Here is a 20,734-nt window from a genome sequence, read left to right as displayed (position 1 = left end):
GACAAAGTAACTTAATCTAAGCGTTAACTGTGGGTGATAATGCTATAAAGCCTCTGTAAACTGAACGTGGTCAGGTTGTCTACACTGAATATTACAGTTTAACAGACAGACAAGGAAAACAACTTTTTAGCATGCATGTATTGCAACTCCACGTAATATCATGGAAGCTATGCAACACCATAACCAACAGCGTTAGTAGTCTAAAAATACTTTAAAAAATAAAAATAAGAATAATACTTTGCGTTGACAAAGTAGTTTGTAGGGTTGAAGCTACTACGTTTACTACAGGTTTCAAGGAAGCAAGCAAAAACTAACAAGAAACTCACTTTCTATGAAATAGACCATTTTAAAAAGGCAGCTCTTGGCTAATAACTAACAGTATTAGAGGCAAAAGGGAGAGTAGGCCTACTTGCATTATGACACAAAACAGACACTAACATGCTTCCACACCGACATGCAATCTCTATTAAAATCACAAACAAAAACAGATCTACAGCTGTAGTGGAGATCCCCATGCATAACCGTGTAACAGTTTGACTGATAGAGCATTTAGAAGGTTCAAATGGGTTGAAATGTTCTGAAGTGGCAAAGCTAGTCTCAAGTTAACAGGAGAGGTTTCTCCTCTAGTCATTCCACAAAACCTCTTTGTTGACAGAGAAAAATGAGTAATCTGTCTAGGAATCTTTTATACAGTGTGAATGAACAACACTGACTAAATGAACTTGAATAAAAGTCGGTCAAAATGGAAGACCTAACACTACACAGCGTGCATGGAATAATAGCTATCAAATAGCTATTATACAATTACAGTAGCAATAAAAATGTAGCCTATTTTCTGCTTTAATCCTCTTTTAAAATACAGTACAAAAAAAACACTTTGTGAATAACCATGATATGCAGTATGCCTATAATCAATGTCAGGTATTCATATCAAGATATAGGAACGTTTTTTTCCCCCCTGATAATGCTAACTTTTGTGGATAAAATCCAAAGATCTCCAAACCCAGAGAGAGAGAAAAAAAGACTAGACCACACAGACATACACACTTGCCTGACCGACAATACACAGGCTCACATAACACACACACAGTAGCAGAGGCGCTATGCTAAATCGACAGGTTGCATCTTTAAGGGGGTATGGGTGGAGATGTAAGGCACTAAAGTCTGTATAATAAGTGAAGCGTCCCCTCCATCTTCAGAGGTCGTCCATACACAGTCAGTGGCAGCGCTGGTTCACAAGGGAATCTCTTCTTGTTCTGGGACCCCCAAATCCATCATCAGTCTGTCGCCAATTTATCTTAATCATCGTCACCATCTGAACATTCACCAAGTCTACACACATTCATTTTCTACATGCCTGTCCAGGCTTTCCTCCGAAATGCGCTTCCACTGTGGGGTATGGGGAGGAGAATGTGGTAGCACATACGAGAAAGTCACACAATCTTCAGTCAATCACAAGGGTATTCCCATTCGAGACAAAACTTGCCATGCGAGAACCAATGAGATGGCAAAGCTTCCTGGCCTGTGGGACATCTCGGGAAAAGCGTAGGAGTGAGGAGCAGAGGGCAGAGGTTGGAACTTCTGAAGCAGAGGAGGGACTTACAATCGAGTGAATGGGCCCACGTGGAGGGGTCCTCTCAGTTTTGGAGAGGAACAGGATGAGTTGAGAGTGGAAAAGGAGGGGGAGGAGGAGTAAGGAGCGGGGGAGGAGGAAGATGATCGTGGTTCGGAATCATTGTTCAGTGGGAAGACACTGGAGATGGCTACGTCCACGATACCTTGGCATAGCTCCGGGTAGAGTTTCCTAGAGGATGGAGAGATGGTGCAATTAATAAGATGCCCCTTAAATCAGGCTTAGTGAGATTATACCGGGAAAAATGAATGATTCAAAGGAAAATTTTACAAGCACATTTTGGTTAACATAGGTTAACATAGCCCTCTAAGCTTTGAACAATGGAACAAAACATTTTCATAATAATTCAAATTTCTGCCCAAACCTCTTGGTTGGACAGAAACTAGCATGAACGAGCAAATATATAACTGAAACACGTTACGTTACACCCTTATTCTAAAATAGATTAAATCGTTTTTTCCCCTCATCAATCTAAACACAATACCACATAAAGCAAAAACAGGTTTTAGAATTTTTTGGTACATTTATTTAAAATAAAAAGCTGAAATATCAAACAACTGCCAACCTGGATGTCTTAGCTGTGTCTGAATCCTGGCTTAGGAAAACCACCAAAAACCCTGGAATCTCCATCGCTAACTATAACATTTTCCGCCAAGATAGAACTGCCAAAGGGGGCGGTGTTGCAATCTACTGCAAAGATAACTCTGCAGGCTCTCTATTACTATCCAAGTCTGTAACCAAACAGCTTCTACTTCTAAAAATTCACCTTTCCAGAAACAAGTCTCTCACTGTTGCCGCTTGCTATAGACCTCCCTCTGCCCTCAGCTGTGCCCACGATACCATATGTGAATTGATTGCCCCCCATCGATCTTCTGAGCTCGTGCTACTAGGTGACCTAAACTGGGACATGCTTAACACCCCGGCCATCCTACAATCTAAGCTTGATGCCCTCAATCTCACACAAATGATCAATGAACCTACCAGGTACAACCCCAAATCCGTAAACACGGGCACCTTCATATATGTCATCCGAACTAACTCACCCTCCAAACACACCTCTGCTGTTTTCAATCAAGATCTCAGCGATCACTGCCTCATTGCCTGCATCCGTAATGGGTCTGCGACCAAACGACCACCCCTCATCACTGTCAAACGCTCGCTAAAACACTTCTGCGAGCAGGCCTTTCTAATCGACCTGGCCGGGTTATCCTGGAATGACATTGACCTCATCCCGTCAGTAGATGATGCCTGGCTATTTTTTAAAGTGCCTTCCTCACCATCTTAAATAAGCATGCCCCACTCAAAAAGTTTAGAACTAGGAATAGATATAGTCCTTGGTTCACTCCAGACCTGTCTGCCCTTGACCAGCACAAAAACATCCTAGCATGCTGGAGCGCGTGCTACGGGTGGGTGCTGCTATGGTGACCAGTGAGCTGAGATAAGGCGGGGCTTTACCTAGCAAAGACTTATAGATGACCTGGAGCCAGTGGATTTGGCAACGAATATGAAGCTAGGGCCAGCCAACGAGAGCATACAGGTCACAGTGGTGGGTAGTAAATGGGGCTTTGGTGACAAAACAGATGGCACTGTGATAGACTGCATCCAATTTGCTGAGTAGAGAGTTGGAGGCAATTTTCTAAAATGACATTGCCGAAGTCAAGGATCGATAGGATAGTCAGTTTTCCGAGGGTATGGTCGGCAGCATGAGTGAAGGATGTTTTGTTGCGAAATAGGAAGCTGATTCTAGATTTAATTTTGGATTGGAGATGCTTAATGTGAGTCTGGAGGGAGAGTTTACAGTCTAACCAGACACCTAGGTATTTGTAGTTGTCCACATATTCAGAACCGTCCAGAGTAGTGATGCTAGATGGGCGGGTGCGGGCAGCAATCGGTTGAAGAGCATGCATTTAGTTTTACTTGCATTTAAGAGCAGCTGGAGGCCACGGAAGGAGTGTTGTATGACATTGAAGCTCGTCTGGAGGTTAGTTAACCTCTATGGGCTAGGTGGGACACTTACCTACTCAACAGCCAGTGGAATCCCGTGGCGCGTTATTCAAATACCTTAGAAATGCTATTACTTCAATTTCTCAAACATATGACTATTTTACACCATTTTAAAGACTCTCGTTAATCTAACTACACTGTCCGATTTCAAAAAGGCTTTACAACGAAAGCAAAACATTAGATTATGTCAGCAGAGTACCCAGCCAGAAATAATCAGACACCCATTTTTCAAGCTAGCATATAATGTCACAAAAACCAAAACCACAGCTAAATGCAGCACTAACCTTTGATGATCTTCATCAGATGACACTCCTAGGACATTATGTTATACAATACATGCATGTTTTGTTCAATCAAGTTCATATTTATATCAAAAACCAGCTTTTTACATTAGCATGTGACTAGCATGTGACTAGCATTCCCACCGAACACTTCCGGTGAATTTACTAAATTACTCACGATAAACGTTCACAAAAAACATAACAATTATTTTAAGAATTATAGATACAGAACTCCTTTATGCACTCGCTATGTCCGATTTTAAAATAGCTTTTCGGTGAAAGCACATTTTGCAATATTCTGAGTAGATAGCCCGGCCATCACAGGCTAGCTATTTTGACACCCACCAAGTGTGGTACTCACCAAACTCAGAATTACTATTAGAAAAATTGGATTACCTTTGCTGTTCTTCGTCAAAATGCACTCCCAGGACTTCTACTTCAATAACAAATGTTAGTTTGGTTCCAAATAGTCCATAGTTATATCCAAATAGCGGCGTTTTGTTCGTGCGTTCAAGACGCGCCCGACGCGTTTCGTGACAAAAAAGATTCTAAATATTCCATTACCGTACTTCGAAGCATGTCAAACGCTGTTTAAAATCAACTTTTATGCGATTTTTCTCGTAAAAAAGCGATAATATTCCGACCGGGAGTCGTTGTTTTCGTTCAAAGAGAGAGAAAGTAAACATGGTGTCAGCTCGTGCACGCGCCTCCAGTCTCATTGTCCTCAGATCGACCACTATCCAAATGCGCTACTGTTTTTCAGCCATGGCCTGCAAAGTCACCATTCATCGTTCTGGCGCCTTCTGAGAGCCTATGGGAGCGTTAGAAAATGTCACGTTATGCCAGAGATCCCCTGTTTTGGTTAGAGATGATCAAGAAGGCCAAGAAATAGTCAGAGAGAGCGCTTCCTGTTTGGAATCTTCTCAGGTTTTGGCCTGCCAAATGAGTTCTGTTATACTCACAGACACCATTCAAACAGTTTTAGAAACTTTAGGGTGTTTTCTATCCAAATCAAACAATTATATGCATATTCTAGTTACTGGGCAGGAGTAGTAACCAGATTAAATCGGGTACGTTTTTTATCCGGCCGTGCAAATACTGCCCCCTATCCCCAACAGGTTAACACAGTATCCAAAGAAGGGCCAGAAGTATACAGAATGGTGTGGTCTGCATAGAGGTGGATCAGAGAATCACCAGCAGCAAGAGTAACATTATTGATATATAACAGAGAAAAAGAGTCGGCACGAGAATTGAACCCTGTGGCACCCCCATAGAGACTGCCAGAGGCTCGGACAACAGGCCCTCCGATTTGACACACTGAACTCTATCTGATAAGTAGTTGGTGAACCAGGCGAGGTAGTCATTTGAGAAACCAAGGCTGTTGAGTCTGCCGATAAGAATGCGGTGATTGACAGAGTCGAAAGCCTTGGCCAGGTCGATGAAGACAGCTGCACAGTATTGTATTTTATCGATGGTGGTTATGATATCGTTTAGGACCTTGAGCTCGATTACCAGATTGCATAGCGGAGAAGGTACGGTGGGATTCAAAATGGTCGGTGATCTGTTTGTTAACTTGGCTTTCGAAGACTTTAGAAAGGCAGGGCAGGATAGATATAGGTCTGTAACAGTTTGGTTCTAGAGTGTCTCCCCCTTTGAATAGGGGGATGACCGCAGCAGCTTTCCAATCATTAGGGAATCTCAGACAATAGAAAAGAGAGGTTGAACAGGTTAGTAATAGGGGTTGCAATAATTGTGCCGGATAATTTAAGAAAGAGAGGGTCCAGATTGTTTAGCCCAGCTGATTTGTAGGGGTCCAGATTTTGCAGCTCTTTCAGAACATCCGAACAACCGAGTTGGGCATCTCCGGCGCGGCCCACGCTTGGATTGCGTCCTACCTGACAGGTCGCTCCTACCAGGTGGCGTGGCGAGAATCTGTCTCCGCACCATGCACTCTCACCACTGGTGTCCCCCAGGGCTCTGTTCTAGGCCCTCTCCTATTCTCGCTATACACCAAGTCACTTGGCTCTGTCATATCCTCACATGGTCTCTCCTATCATTGCTATGCAGACGACACACAATTAATCTTCTCCTTTCCCCCTTCTGATAACCAGGCGGCGAATCGCATCTCTGCATGTCTGTCAGACATATCAGTGTGGATGACGGATCACCAGCTCAAGCTGAACCTCGGCAAGACGGAGCTGCTCTTCCTCCCGGGGAAGGACTGCCCGTTCCATGATCTCGCCATCACGGTTGACAACTCCCTTGTGTCCTCCTCCCAGAGTGCTAAGAACCTTGGCGTGATCCTGGACAACACCCTGTCGTTCTCCACTAACATCAAGGCGGTGACCCGATCCTGTAGGTTCATGCTCTACAACATTCGCAGAGTACGACCCTGCCTCACACAGGAAGCGGCGCAGGTCCTAATCCAGGCACTTGTCATCTCCCGTCTGGATTACTGCAACTCGCTGTTGGCTGGGCTCCCTGCCTGTGCCATTAAACCCCTACAACTCATCCAGAACGCCGCAGCCCGTCTGGTGTTCAACCTTCCCAAGTTCTCTCACGTCACCCCGCTCCTCCGCTCTCTCCACTGGCTTCCAGTTGAAGCTCGCATCCGCTACAAGACCATGGTGATTGCCTACGGAGCGGCACCTCCATACCTTCAGGCTCTGATCAGGCCCTACACCCAAACAAGGGCACTGCGTTCATCCACCACTGGCCTGCTGGCCCCCCTACCTCTGAGGAAGCACAGTTCCCGCTCAGCCCAGTCAAAACTGTTCGCTGCTCTGGCACCCCAATGGTGGAACAAGCTCCCTCACGACGCCAGGACAGCGGAGTCAATCACCACCTTCCGGAGACACCTGAAACCCCACCTATTTAAGGAATACCCCCCCCTTTAAAAGATTTAGATGCACTATTGTAAAGTGGTTGTTCCACTGGATATCATAAGGTGAATGCACCATTTTGTAAGTCGCTCTGGATAAGAGCGTCTGCTAAACAATGTACTGTAAATGTAATGTAAATGTAAACATCAGCTATCTGGATTTGGGTGATGGAGAAATAGGGGTGGCTTGGGCAAGTTGCTGTGTGGGGTGCAGAGCTGTTGACCGGGGTAGGGGTAGCCAGGTGGAAAGCATGGCCAGCCGTAGAAAAATCCTTTTGAAATTCTCGATTATCGTAGATTTATCGGTGGTGACAGTGTTTCCTAGCCTCAGTGCAATGAGCAGCTAGGAGGAGGTGCTCTTATTCTCGATGGACTTTACAGTGTCCCAGAACTTTTTCGAGTTTGTGCTACAGGATGCAAATTTCTGTTTAAAAAAGCTAGCCTTTGCTTTCCTAACTGCCTGTGTATATTGGTTCCTAACTTCCCTGAAAAGTTGCATATCGCAGGGGCTATTCGATGCTAATGCAGAACGCCACAGGATGTTTTTGTGCTTGTCAAGGGCAGTCAAGTCTGGAGTGAACCAAGGGCTATATCTGTTCTTAGTTCAGGTAAACAAAATGAGGTACTGTGTTATTGAAACAGTCCAGGGGGCATCAGCTGTGTAGCAGAGTGATCATAGGGTCAAAAGTGTAGCAATAGGTGAGTCAGGGTGCCGCTCGCTTGTCACTACTACGCTAGGCGAGCAGAGGACACAGCGTTCAGAGAAGCTAGCGGGCTGGGGCTGGTAGATGGTTCTTTGGCGACATCGTAACAGAATAGCCTGTTGAGACCACATTGGGCGATCACGTCGGCAGTCCAGTCGTGATGGATCGGCGGGGCTCCGTGTTGACAATAAAGGGTTCAGGCCAATTGGCAAAGGAGGTATTGTAGCCCTAGAATTAGCTGCTATATGGGCCTAGCTCGAGGCTAGCTCAAGGCTAGCTGGTGCTTGCTTCAGGACAGAGGAATCAGCTAACAGTAGCCACTCGTTTGCAGCTAGCTAGCTGCAATGATCTGGCATAATGATCCAGAGCGGTAGGAATCTGGTGATTTGGCAGAGAGAAGCAGTCCAATATGCTCTGAGTTGATATCACGCTGTGCAGACTGGCAGGTGTTGTCCGAGCTAAGGCTGGCTGATAACCGGGAAAAAGGTGAAGACCGCTAGCCGTGGCTAACAAAGACTAGTAGCTAGTTAGCTCCGGATGGAAGTTCCAGTTACAAGGAATAAAAATAGCAGATCCGTACCACATAGGGTGAGGCGGGTTGCAGGAAAGTATATTTAGTTCGTAGATAGAAAGTGAGATTAAGATATATACGAAAAAGACTGGCTATTTACACGGATAAGACACAGGAACAAGACAACAAATACACACGTCCTACTGCAACGCCATCTTGGATCATCTGGAAGGTTCTCCCATCTCCACAGAGGAACTCTGGAGCTCTGTCAGAGTGACCATCGGGTTCTTGTTCACCTCCCCGACCAAGGCCCATCTGCCCCGATTGCTCAGTTTGGCCGGGCGGCCAGCTGTAGGAAGAGGCTTGGTGGTTCCAAACGTCTTCCATTTAAGAATGATGGAGGCCACTGTGTTCTTTGGGACCTTCAACGCTGCACATTTTTTGGTACCCTTTCCCAGATTTGTGCCTTGGCACAATTCTGTCTTGGAGCTCTACAGACAATTCCTTCGACCTCATGGCTTGGTTTTTGCTCTGACATGCACTGTCAACTGTGGGACCTTATAGAAACAGGTGTGTGCCTTTCCAAATCATGTCCAAACAATTGAATTTACCACAGGTGGACTCCAATCAAGTTGTAGAAACATCTCAAGGATGATCCATGGAAACAAGATGCACCTGAGCTCAATTTCAAGTCTCATAGCGAAGGGTCTGAACCTTATGTAAATAAGGTATTTCAGTTGTTTATTTTTAATAAATGTGCAAAAATTTCGAACTACCTGTTTTCACTTTGCCGTTAGGGGTATTGTGTGTAGATTGATGAGTTAAAAAAAATGTTTTTAATCAATTTTAGAATAAGGCTGTAATGTAACAAAATGTGGAAAAAGGGAAAGGGTCTGAAAACTTTCTGAATGCACTGTATATGTGTATATGACCACTAGGAGGAGAAGGATATAAAATAATACTGACTGTGCGCAGGCCGGAGCTCCATTGATCTCGATCAGCCACACCTTGAAGCTTTCGTCCACCATGAAGTCAAAGCCAAAGAGCTGGAAACTCTGATAGGACAGGTGCTTAGTGCTGATGGCTGGCTCAATGCATGTCAAACAGCTCCTAGGAGACCAGACAGAACAACCATTGTCAGGAGTCTGAGTAGTGGTGTAGCAAATACCTGTACACAGCTATTTGTAGAACTATGCATGTTAGGGAAAGGTCATGTTTGCAAGGTCATCTGACAAAAAAGGGTATTTTTCCACCTTCAATTAATTAAAACACAAACATCACAGCACAGGAAGAAAAGTAGCTACCTTATGATCTGCTTGATCTGAGGTAAAATGCTGGTCTCCAGTGCTATGTTGTGGGTGCTCAGCAGGTACTGCCGGAACTCGTCGAAGAACATCTCATTGCCCTCCTCGTAGCGGCCGTAGTTCTGGGAGTGCTCTTTCTGGATGCAGTGGTTAGTCAGGTGGCTGGTCATGTCCTGGAAGTTGGAGCTGTCGTAGGGCTCCGAGGCCGTCCGCAGCACACCCTCCCGGTAAAGGTAGATGTTGTACTGATGGTCCACGAGCACCCAGCTCCTAAGAACAATACAAACCCGCAGAGTTAGAGACTACTGGGCAAAACCCCAGCAATAACATTGCTTCTGTTACTGTTCCTCAGAGAGCCTGAATTGTGTATTTATAAGGCTATATGGTATTTTGTTGGTAATAAATATGTAATAAACACACATTAGATGTGCTATCACTCACAAAAATATTAGTATCAGATGCTTACCTGATGTCAAATTTACGGTTGCCAGGTTGCAGCAGTAGTGGTCTTTCTAGGTACTTCTGAATGACATGAACCTGCCCTTGATTATCAATGAACTCCAGCAATTGATTTGCATCGTAGGATATCAAAATTCCAGCACCTGGAACAAGAAAACCAACCCAAGCCTAATCTTTGTATACAATCCTTGGAATACATATTTTGCCAATAAAGAGTTTGTAACTCACTGGGCAGTCCAAGGAAACTTCCAAAAACATGAGGCAAGCATTAACTTAAAAAAAAATAGATTCTTTAGGCAACAATACTATCATATTTTCCCCATAGTGCCCAATGACTACAATATCTAGCAGTACCAGCTGTCAATAGAAACTCGAGCCTTCAGACGTGATGACTGGGATGTACCTTTTGCTCCAGCAGATGACTTGGCAATCCACACTGTTCCCTCTCCGCTTTCCTTTCTTGAGTGATAAGAGGCCAGGAAAACTTCTCTTTCATCTGTCTTGGGGTTACTTTTCAGGTGGCTGATGCCATTCTTTACAGGAGCGACGGGGGTATTTAGGTTCGTAGGATAGATGATGTAGGATTCAGGCAACCAGTTGCTGGGGTCTGGAAGCTCTGGGCTAGTCTTGATTAACCTGCATAATGTAAAGAAAGAGGATATTGATGATATTTACAGCATCAGTGAGAATTTGAGTGAAAATTACAGTATCAGAGTGAAAATTATTACACAAACCTTTTCAATACCAAAGTTCAAATACCTACTTGACTAAAGATGCTTTGCGGCACAACTTGTCTGCTCCTCTGTAATAATTCACCTGTTGCATCAGTCCTGGCTCATGACCTATGGAGGTTAAACAAACACATGAAGAAAAAAAAGTGATGACAATAGGGCGGTGTAAACAGGAAAGCATTTTGCATGTGTCTGGTCCTTTTCCCTCTCTGTAGTCAAACGTCAATGTGTCCAATAGGGCCTACTTGTGGCATTCTCTTACTTATCCGCACAGGATGTGATTCAGTGACGTCACCAAGGTTTAAATTTCATTACATTACATTTAAGTCATTTAGCAGACGCTCTTATCCAGAGCGACTTACAAAATGGTGCATTCACCTTATGATATCCAGTGGAACAACCACTTTACAATACTGCATCTAAATCTTTTAAGGGGGGGGTTAGAAGGATTACTTTATCCTATCCTAGGTATTCCTTAAAGAGGTGGGGTTTCAGGTGTCTCCGGAAGGTGGTGATTGACTCCGCTGTCCTGGCGTCGTGAGGGAGCTTGTTCCACCATTGGGGTGCCAGAGCAGCGAACAGTTTTGACTGGGCTGAGCGGGAACTGTGCTTCCTCAGAGGTAGGGGGGCCAGCAGGCCAGTGGTGGATGAACGCAGTGCCCTTGTTTGGGTGTAGGGCCTGATCACTAAGGGCCTAACTAGCTACTAGTCTTTGTTAGCCACGGCTAGCGGTCTTCACCTTTTTCCCGGTTATCAGCCAGCCTTAGCTCGGACAACACCTGCCAGTCTGCACAGCGTGATATCAACTCAGAGCATATTGGACTGCTTCTCTCTGCCAAATCACCAGATTCCTACCGCTCTGGATCATTATGCCAGATCATTGCAGCTAGCTAGCTGCAAACGAGTGGCTACTGTTAGCTGATTCCTCTGTCCTGAAGCAAGCACCAGCTAGCCTTGAGCTAGCCTCGAGCTAGGCCCATATAGCAGCTAATTCTAGGGCTACAATACCTCCTTTGCCAATTGGCCTGAACCCTTTATTGTCAACACGGAGCCCCGCCGATCCATCACGACTGGACTGCCGACGTGATCGCCCAATGTGGTCTCAACAGGCTATTCTGTTACGATGTCGCCAAAGAACCATCTACCAGCCCCAGCCCGCTAGCTTCTCTGAACGCTGTGTCCTCTGCTCGCCTAGCGTAGTAGTGACAAGCGAGCGGCACCCTGACTCACCTATTGCTACACTTTTGACCCTATGATCACTCTGCTACACAGCTGATGCCCCCTGGACTGTTTCAATAACACAGTACCTCATTTTGTTTACCTGAACTAAGAACAGATATAGCCCTTGGTTCACTCCAGACTTGACTGCCCTTGACAAGCACAAAAACATCCTGTGGCGTTCTGCATTAGCATCGAATAGCCCCTGCGATATGCAACTTTTCAGGGAAGTTAGGAACCAATATACACAGGCAGTTAGGAAAGCAAAGGCTAGCTTTTTTAAACAGAAATTTGCATCCTGTAGCACAAACTCGAAAAAGTTCTGGGACACTGTAAAGTCCATCGAGAATAAGAGCACCTCCTCCTAGCTGCTCATTGCACTGAGGCTAGGAAACACTGTCACCACCGATAAATCTACGATAATCGAGAATTTCAAAAGGATTTTTCTACGGCTGGCCATGCTTTCCACCTGGCTACCCCTACCCCGGTCAACAGCTCTGCACCCCACACAGCAACTTGCCCAAGCCACCCCTATTTCTCCATCACCCAAATCCAGATAGCTGATGTTTACATTTACATTACATTTACATTACATTTAAGTCATTTAGCAGACGCTCTTATCCAGAGCGACTTACAAAATGGTGCATTCACCTTATGATATCCAGTGGAACAACCACTTTACAATAGTGCATCTAAATCTTTTAAAGGGGGGGGGGGTATTCCTTAAATAGGTGGGGTTTCAGGTGTCTCCGGAAGGTGGTGATTGACTCCGCTGTCCTGGCGTCGTGAGGGAGCTTGTTCCACCATTGGGGTGCCAGAGCAGCGAACAGTTTTGACTGGGCTGAGCGGGAACTGTGCTTCCTCAGAGGTAGGGGGGCCAGCAGGCCAGTGGTGGATGAACGCAGTGCCCTTGTTTGGGTGTAGGGCCTGATCAGAGCCTGAAGGTATGGAGGTGCCGTTCCCTTCACAGCTCCGTAGGCAATCACCATGGTCTTGTAGCGGATGCGAGCTTCAACTGGAAGCCAGTGGAGAGAGCAAAATTTCGTAACATAGTAGCCAATATAGTCTATAGACTATAGGCTCCAGGATAGTCAAGCCCAAAATATGAATCATTAAGTTTAACGGGGGTGGGCCACAAACAATAATTAAGGAACATTATTAGTGGTATAAGGGAATAACTTTCTTGTACTTTGCATAATGCAGCAGTCCTGGTTAGACTCACAAGGAGGCTGGGAACGATGCAGTGAGTGCCATAATAATACTGGTGGTGTGTGTATCTACTATGGGCCTCCATCAGATCTCTACATTAGCTGTTTCATGCGACACAATTCATGGGTTCAACTTGAGGGTGAGAACAAGAATACTGACACTACAACAAAAGGTATTCAAAGCCATGCAATACAATTTACTGAGTATGCCAAAAGTGCTACTCTTACCAAGCCGTCCAAATGGCAGTCTGTTCCGTTCGCCCAACATCAAATTGAATCTGGGATTATCCCTTTTCAGTCTCTTCCATTGTCCAGTTGCGACGAGAATTTTGGAAACTTCAGCATAAATAGTGCTGTTCTCGTCTCTTGCGACAAATGTATATATCGGTGCATTCATATTACAACAATAGTATATGTGCAAAAGCACACATCAAAACGAATTATTAGCTAGCTAGCCCAGGTGTAGCTATTGAATTTAGCAGACTGGCTGGCAAACGCTATCTCGCGGACGGATGTGTCTGTGGCATGATGATGAGACAGTCATATCCAGGTTCTGAAAAAAAGTGCTTCGCGTGTTCTTGTTGCTAGTGAATGTCTTTCATGATCACAAAAGTCCTAACTACTTCATGTTGCATGACTCTGGCCTGACGTTACGTTTCAGTCATGGGTGCCCAGATTTAGGGTGTGCCTGACTAACAACGTTAACGTTACTTGGTCCCACGTCTGGCTGAGATCCTCTGGCTTCTCCCATCTGGCTTGCTTGCTAATGTTACATAGCTAGCTAACTTGCTGTCGTTTACCGGTAGCTGAATATATTTTTTAAATGTTGTTTAAATCGGTATCTATGTAAACTGGTACTTTCCTAAGATTTTAGATGTTTAACTTGGGAGACAAAAAAAAAAAACGACCAATGAAAAGAGATTAATGTTTTCCTGTAAAGGTTATTTTAAGGAGCTTTCAAGACAACTGGGAACTCGACAAATAAGAGCTCAAATCATGACGTCGATATTCAGGTCGGAAAGACTGAGCTCTTGAACGAAGCCAGTTGACGGTTCAAATCGATTGTTCCTCCCCCCCCAAGTTCCCAGTTGTCTTGAACGCGCTGGAGTAAATCGGAGATTTCCGAGTTCAAAGTTGTGGTTATTGTAGTCTTTATATTCTGGTACCTCACTTAAAGGTAATCAAATGAAATACCTTCTGCAGATTTAAAATAAACAGTTATATTTCAACGGTATATTTCCTCATAATAACAACAGCAATTTGGGTATAACGGAAATGTTGATGTACTGCATATCCCGGTGCGGACCCCCATTTTAGAGAGGCAAGTCGCTAGATATGTTTATTTTTTTTATTGATCATTTGTGTGTATATTTTTTATTTGGTCATTTATTTTTAGTAGGTAGATAGTTTAGCCAGGCCAGGGTGATAGCTAAAGCTCATGTATTGTAGTGATTTTCACAGAAAATGTACACCTACGGCATTAACGTCCGTTACATTGTTGTAAATAATGCTGAGCGATGAGTGCTTTTCTAGATCGTTCGATCATTTAAAAGGGTATCATATTTATACATCCGATTAAATATCAGCCTCATTTTTGAACGCGGCACGTGTATAACTACAACCAGTTAGCAAGTTGCATATTTCAGAGCTTCCTAGTTCCGACTAGCACATTAGCAGTCGTCACTAGTTACAACGGCCACAAATCCGACCAATCAGATGAGGGAGTGTGATGTTTGATAACGCGTGATCCATTAATGATTGTTATTTGTTAGCTATAATAAAACCAAATATTCTACATGCAAAGTGATAATCGGATGTCTTATTCAAACCCAGCTTGCAAGTTTATCATGATGTTTGCCCTTACTCATAGTAACTTGTCTTAACCCAAAATATTGTAGGTTTACGTGTCTCTTTCCTTGTAGAATGTTGACAGCTGTATAGAACACATTGTATTGCTAAAACTTAATAGCTACACTCACCGACACAGGATACACTTTATCCCTCATGCTGGCCTTGACCAAACCGGTAAATTGCCCCTAACAAGAGCTGCACTTCTCCACATGGCCAGACTTATAGCAGTCTTCTCCCCTTTTAAAACTCATTCTTGAAAAATGTCATAAGGTCTGAAATAGACACCAGAGTCGACATACTATACAAACAATTATCTAGGCTAAGTAATACAAAAATATTTATCTACTGCTCTGCTAACTAGTTAAAGTGTAGTCAGTGGCTAGCCAAGACAGAGAAAGGGGACATAAATTAAACACTATTCAATTCAAAATCAATTTTATTGGTCACATACACATATTTAGCAGATGTTATTGCGGGTCTAGCGAAATGCTTGTGTTCCTATTTCCAACAGTGCAGTAGTATCTAACAATTCACAATAATCTACACAAATCTAACAGTATTAATTTCATTACAGCACATGGATTCAACATGGATTAGGCACAGGTATCTGATCGCACTGGTGAACGTAGCTGAAAGCGTTGGCTAGAGATGATATGCAGGAACTTCCTGCAGGAATTTGTAGTCTTGCTGAGGTCTTCTCTGTTGCTAATTAGCATTTCGATTTTTAGGGTAAATTGAGACAAATATATTGATAACACTCACCTTGTCCGAGAAAGAATTACACCAAACACATACTGTACTTAATTTGAAGTGTTTGTAAAATTCACTATGTAAAAAATGAATGGTGGAAAGACAATTGGAACCATTGCTGTGTTTGGCCGCTAGGTTTTATGGGTATTATGATGCGTCCACTGTGTCTGACTACAGCTGTATTGATTTTAAAATGGCATTTAAACAAACGGCAAAGTAATTCACAAGTAAAACATACACACTTTCGCATAAATGTTTTTCCTTTTTAAATTTGTTGATTTTTGGCTAATTTAATTAAGATGATTTCAACCCTGTTGATTTATTTGGCATTTACTACGGTCATTTTTATTTTTTTTACATCTTAAATAAATGCAGCAATAGACTTTTACGAACAGTAGGTAGATATACTTTTTCATATTTACCTTAAAACCAAGAAAGTAAAGCAGATAACATGTGCGATGTTTATTATCACCTTGCAGTCCAGCTTTTTTTTTACCAGTTTCCATCTCTGTGCAAAGGCATGGTCTTCAAGCTACGGAAGATGGCAAAACATTATTATAATAATTGATTGGAATTGCAAGTCAATTTTCTAATTCGCGTGTGGCTCAGTTGGTAGAGCATGGTGTTTGCAAAGCCAGGGTTGTGGGTTCTATTCCCACGGTTGACGAGTACGGAAAAAAGATTTATGCATTCACTACTGTAAGTCGCTCTGGATACGAGCGTCTGCTAAATGACTAAAATGTAAATACCCAAAGCTCTTTGCAGTGTTTCCTTCCAAAGGTTGTGAATCTGTTCAAGGTAAATATATATATATAGGAAATGACGCAGACAATTACATTGATGGAAGCCGAAAAAAAAATACTAATAAATATAGAAAGAATATGATAGGCTATATTACTATTATAATGAAAGGCTTGTAGAGAAACTAAAAACGTTGCTCTATCAAATAGAATAACTCTGTGGTTGGAATGGAATGCTAGTTAGCTAGCTAATTTTAGATGAGAGTTGCAACTTAGCTATAACTAGTATTTTAGTTAACTAAAAAAAGAAAAAGATAACTTACCCTTTTGTCCTTTCTCAATGTTATGAACGTCAGTGGCGTTGCCGAATGTATTGGTGGTTCCCAGTTGTCTTGAACGTCCTCAGCTGTTTTGAACATGGCATATTTATTTATGTGTGTCGCATTCAGAACAACTTGAAACTCGGAAATCTCCCTCTTCTGATTTCAGTGCATTCAAGACAACTGGGAACTCGGGGGAAAAAACTCTCTCTGACTGGGAAAAAATAGTTTTGAACGGTCATCAAGTCGGCAACTTGCATCTTTCTAGAAATCAGACTTTCCGACCTGAAGATCATTGACGTCATAATTTGACCAAATTTCTTTCCAAATTCGCAATTGTCTTGAAAGCACCATTGAACCTCAAACTTGAACTTGAAATATACCGAAACCGGTAAACGTGTTATTACACTCCCTCACCTGATTGGTTGTGTAGACAGGCCTTCTGACTTTGTAGCTGTGGTAACTAGTGACGATCTAGCTAAGCTCATGCGCAAAATAACGTCATCGGGTCTAACAGTCATCTTGCGCCGAACTGCGCCGAATTGCCGTCAAATGAAAGGAACTCCAATATGAGGTTGTTTACGAAAGAAAAAAAACGCCAGTCTGTCAATTTTATGAGGTTGGAGTAATTACATGTTCAACTACTTATGACAAACATTATCCCTTAGTTGTAAATTATCTTCTCTCAATTGGCTGCCGACTGACTGATCTACAAATAACTTTGCATCATAAATAACTACTCTATTTGTTGATAAGTCAGTCACAATTTACCCATGATACACTACAGTTTTTGATCCTCTCGAACATGGCCATTGACTTCTCAAACCCCAAACCGGTCTGCATCGTCTGTTTTGCAAGCGTTCCTGGAAGTCTCGCGATGTTATGCCAGGTCGCAATTGTAAATGAGAACTTGTTCTCAACTTGCCTACCTGGTTCAATAAAGGTGAAATAAATAAATAAATGTTGCGCCTCTGGGTTTAGAAACTCTGTTCTAAGGGTCAAAAGGTTTTGATAGAGAAAGTTTTTTTTGTCTAAATGAAACCTCTATTTTGGTTGTTTGAAATGGATACAGATGTCATCTCTGAATGAATGTGCAGATTTAATGTATCTTATTCTCTTGAGAGTATTGCCTAATAATGGTCAGTTGAGCTTGCCTCCTATTCAATCAATACCCAGCAGATCTTATATATTAAATTATGAGACATATAGTGAAAAACAATGCACAGCAATGCCCGGGGTCAAAGCCTGTTTGGACACGTGGCTAGACATGACTGATTGACTAGACTACACTTGACTGGACTAATTAGACTTGAACTGAACTTACTGGACTGGCCCGGACTATCCCCAATTAAACAAAATATATTTGAATTCCCACAGTACACTATCAATGTTCTGCTATTAGCTACAGTGGCAGGAAAAAGTATGTGAACCCTTTGGAATTACCTGGATTTCTGCATAAATTGGTCATAACATTTGATCTGATCTTCGTCTAAGTCACAACAATAGACAAACAGTCTGCTTAAACTAATAACAAACAATTATACATTTTCATGTCTTTCTTGAACACACTGTGTAAACATTCACAGTGTAGGGTGGGAAAAGTATGTGAATAACTGGTTGACCCTCCTTTGGCAGCAATAAACTTAACCAAACGTTTTCTGTAGTTGTGGATCAGACCTGAACAACGGTCAGGAGGAATTTTGCACCATTCATCTTTACAAAACTGTTTCAGTTCAGCAATATTCTTGGGATGTCTGGTGTGAACTGCTCGAGGTCATGCCACAGCATTTTAAATCGGGTTGAGGTCAGGACTCTGAAGGCATATTTTCTTCTGTTGAAGCCATTCTGTTGTTGATTTACTTTGGTGTTTGGGGTCGTTGTACTGTTGCATCTCCCAACTTCTGTTGAGCTTCAATTGGCAGACAGATAACCTAATATTCTCCTGCAAAAAAATGTCCATTGATGATTGCAAGCTGTCCAGGCCCTGATGCAGCCCCAAACTATGATGCTCCCTCCACCATACTTTACAGTTGGGATGAAGTTTTGATGTTGGTGTGCTGTGCCTTTTTTTCCCCCACACATAGTGTTGTGTGTTCCTTCCAAACAACTCAACTTTAGTTTAATCTGTCCACAGAATATTTTGCCAAAAGCGCTGTGGAATATCCAGATGCTCTTTTGCGAACTTCAGACGTGCAGTAATGTTTTGTTTTTGGAAAGCAGTGGCTTCTTCCGTGGTGTCCTCCCGTGAATACCATTCTTGTTTAGTGTTTGACGTATCGTAGACTCCAGAGATTTCTGTAAGTCTTTAGCTGACACTCTAGGATTCCTCTTAACCTCATTGAGCATTCTGTGCTGTGCTACTGCAGTCATCTTTGCAAGACGGCCACTCCTAGGAAGAGTTGCAACAGTGCTGAACTTTCTCCATTTACAGACAATTTGTCTTATCGTGGACTAATGAACATCAAGGCTTTTAGAGATACTTTTGTAACCCATTCCAGCTTTATGCAAGTCAACAATTCTTAATCTTAGGTCTTCTGAGATCTCTTTTGTTCGAGGCATGGTTCACATCAGGCAATGCTTCTTGTAAATAGCAAACTCAAATTTTGTGAGTGTTTTTTATAGGGCAGGGCAGCTCTAACCAACATCTCCAATCTCGTCTCATTGATTGGACTCCAGGTTAGCTGACTCCTGACTCCAATTCGCTTTTGGAGAAGTCATTAGCCTAGGGGTTCACATATGTTTTCCAACCTACACTGAATGTTTAAATGATGTATTCAATATAGAGAAGAAAAGTACAATCATTTGTGTGTTATTAGTTTAAGCACACTGTGCTTGTCTATTGTTGTGACTAAAATGAAGATCAGGTCAAATTCTAAGACTAATTTATGCAGAAATCTAAGTAATTCCAAAGGGTTCACATACCTTTTCTTGCCACTGCATATCTTCACCACCAGATGGCACCATGGACTATCATTGAGCTCTGTAAGGTGGGAGGGCTCAGGATTCGGCCCAATTTGAGTATAGTGTTTTACACCTATCCTACACAAGTGTTAAACATAAGTCTCATCTAGCCCTCCGCATAGCTACATAGATCTACAAATCACAGCTTCGTTGAAGGACGAGAATCGTGAGGAGTGACGCCACCTAATGTATGCCAAGCTTATGTGCATGTTGCAGCAGTGTGTTGGAAGGACTGATTCCAAGATGTAAGAAGTGTGCAGGTCAGGAGGGCATGAAACAAAGGAGTGTGTAGAATCATTGGAAAAAGCTGTGTGTCAACTGTGGGGGTTCCCTGGGGATCAGAAGTGTCAGGTGCAAGAGAGACAGGTAGCGGTTGTCAGGGTCATAGTGCAGAAGGTGTCGTATGCTGAGGCATGGAGGAGAGTAGAGGATGATGGGCAAGGATAAGAGATCAGTTCCCTGTGAGTAGTAGGCCAATACAAAGTGATCTGAATAATATGTCATTCATTAAGGTTGGCTTCTTAACATTATGTTTTTATAGGAGAGTGGGATATAGGTGCAGGGTTAGTTGGTGGTGCAATCCCCCCCCCCCCCTCCTTAACTTCCCTTTTCACCACAGCCAGCACACTGTTTTTTTGTATCACAAAGTAAGTGTAACGTGATCGACTACAACAGTGAACTCTGCTGAGGGGAGGACGGCTCATAATAATGTCTGGAACGGGAACAAATGGAATGATACTGTTCCACTAAATCCGGTCCAGCCATTACCACAAGCCTGTCCTCCCCAATTAAGGTGCCACCAACCTCCTGTGGACTACACACTCCCGCACAGTAGGTGCGTGCGCATGCACATTCCAATTGTTGGTGGCCACAATAAATGAATGACACAAAAAAAACAGTAGGTACAGTCAGGGCTGGCTCCAGGCATAAGCAACATAAGCAGAATAGTAGAATGCACAAGGTGCAAGTTCGAAATTTGGTTATGTCAGTCAAAGACAGTCACTCAATTAGCCATGTCAGCTAACACTTTTTTTATTTGTAAATTAGTCTAGACAGCTATCATGTCCGAATACCGACTGGTCACGCATTGCACTTGCCCAGGGGCCCTGACCTCCAGGGGGCCCGTATTGATTTTGTTAGTTACTCTCACTCAGATATTATTAACATGGCTTAAGTCA

General features: G+C 43.1%; 1 protein-coding gene across 2 annotated transcripts; it reads right to left on the bottom strand.

Moving 5' to 3' along the window:
- Positions 1-822: 822 nt before the first annotated feature.
- LOC106604770 (tubulin--tyrosine ligase-like) lies at positions 823-16,771 on the bottom strand. 2 transcript variants are annotated; one of them, XM_014199801.2, is made up of 7 exons: positions 16,599-16,771; positions 10,541-10,619; positions 10,181-10,413; positions 9,785-9,920; positions 9,319-9,588; positions 8,981-9,124; positions 823-1,804 (listed from the first exon to the last, which is right to left on the bottom strand). In XM_014199801.2, exons 2-7 carry the CDS (start codon positions 10,600-10,602, stop codon positions 1,600-1,602), a joined length of 1,050 nt encoding a protein of 349 aa, XP_014055276.1. In that variant the 5' UTR covers positions 10,603-10,619; positions 16,599-16,771; the 3' UTR covers positions 823-1,599. The 2 variants fall into 2 exon arrangements, with proteins under 2 accessions (XP_014055276.1, XP_014055268.1); XM_014199793.2 differs by lacking the exon at positions 16,599-16,771 and adding an exon at positions 13,163-13,918.
- Between the last annotated feature and the right edge of the window lie 3,963 nt (positions 16,772-20,734).

Source organism: Salmo salar, chromosome ssa01 (assembly GCF_905237065.1).
Source record: "Salmo salar chromosome ssa01, Ssal_v3.1, whole genome shotgun sequence".
Lineage (NCBI taxonomy): Eukaryota > Metazoa > Chordata > Actinopteri > Salmoniformes > Salmonidae > Salmo > Salmo salar.
The sequence above is the reverse complement of the archived record's forward strand: the minus strand, read 5'-3'. Positions and strand labels throughout refer to the sequence as shown.

Bases quoted from the DNA above. Each gene is read 5' to 3' on its own strand.
- LOC106604770 (XM_014199793.2), bottom strand. From the start codon at position 13,331: ATGAATGCACCGATATATACATTTGTCGCAAGAGACGAGAACAGCACT. The intron at 10,414-10,540 runs GTAGGTATTTGA...TACATTATGCAG, and splicing joins CGCAAAGCATCTTTAGTCAA to GTTAATCAAGACTAGCCCAG. The intron at 9,125-9,318 runs GTAGCTACTTTT...CTGGTCTCCTAG, and splicing joins CAGATCAAGCAGATCATAAG to GAGCTGTTTGACATGCATTG.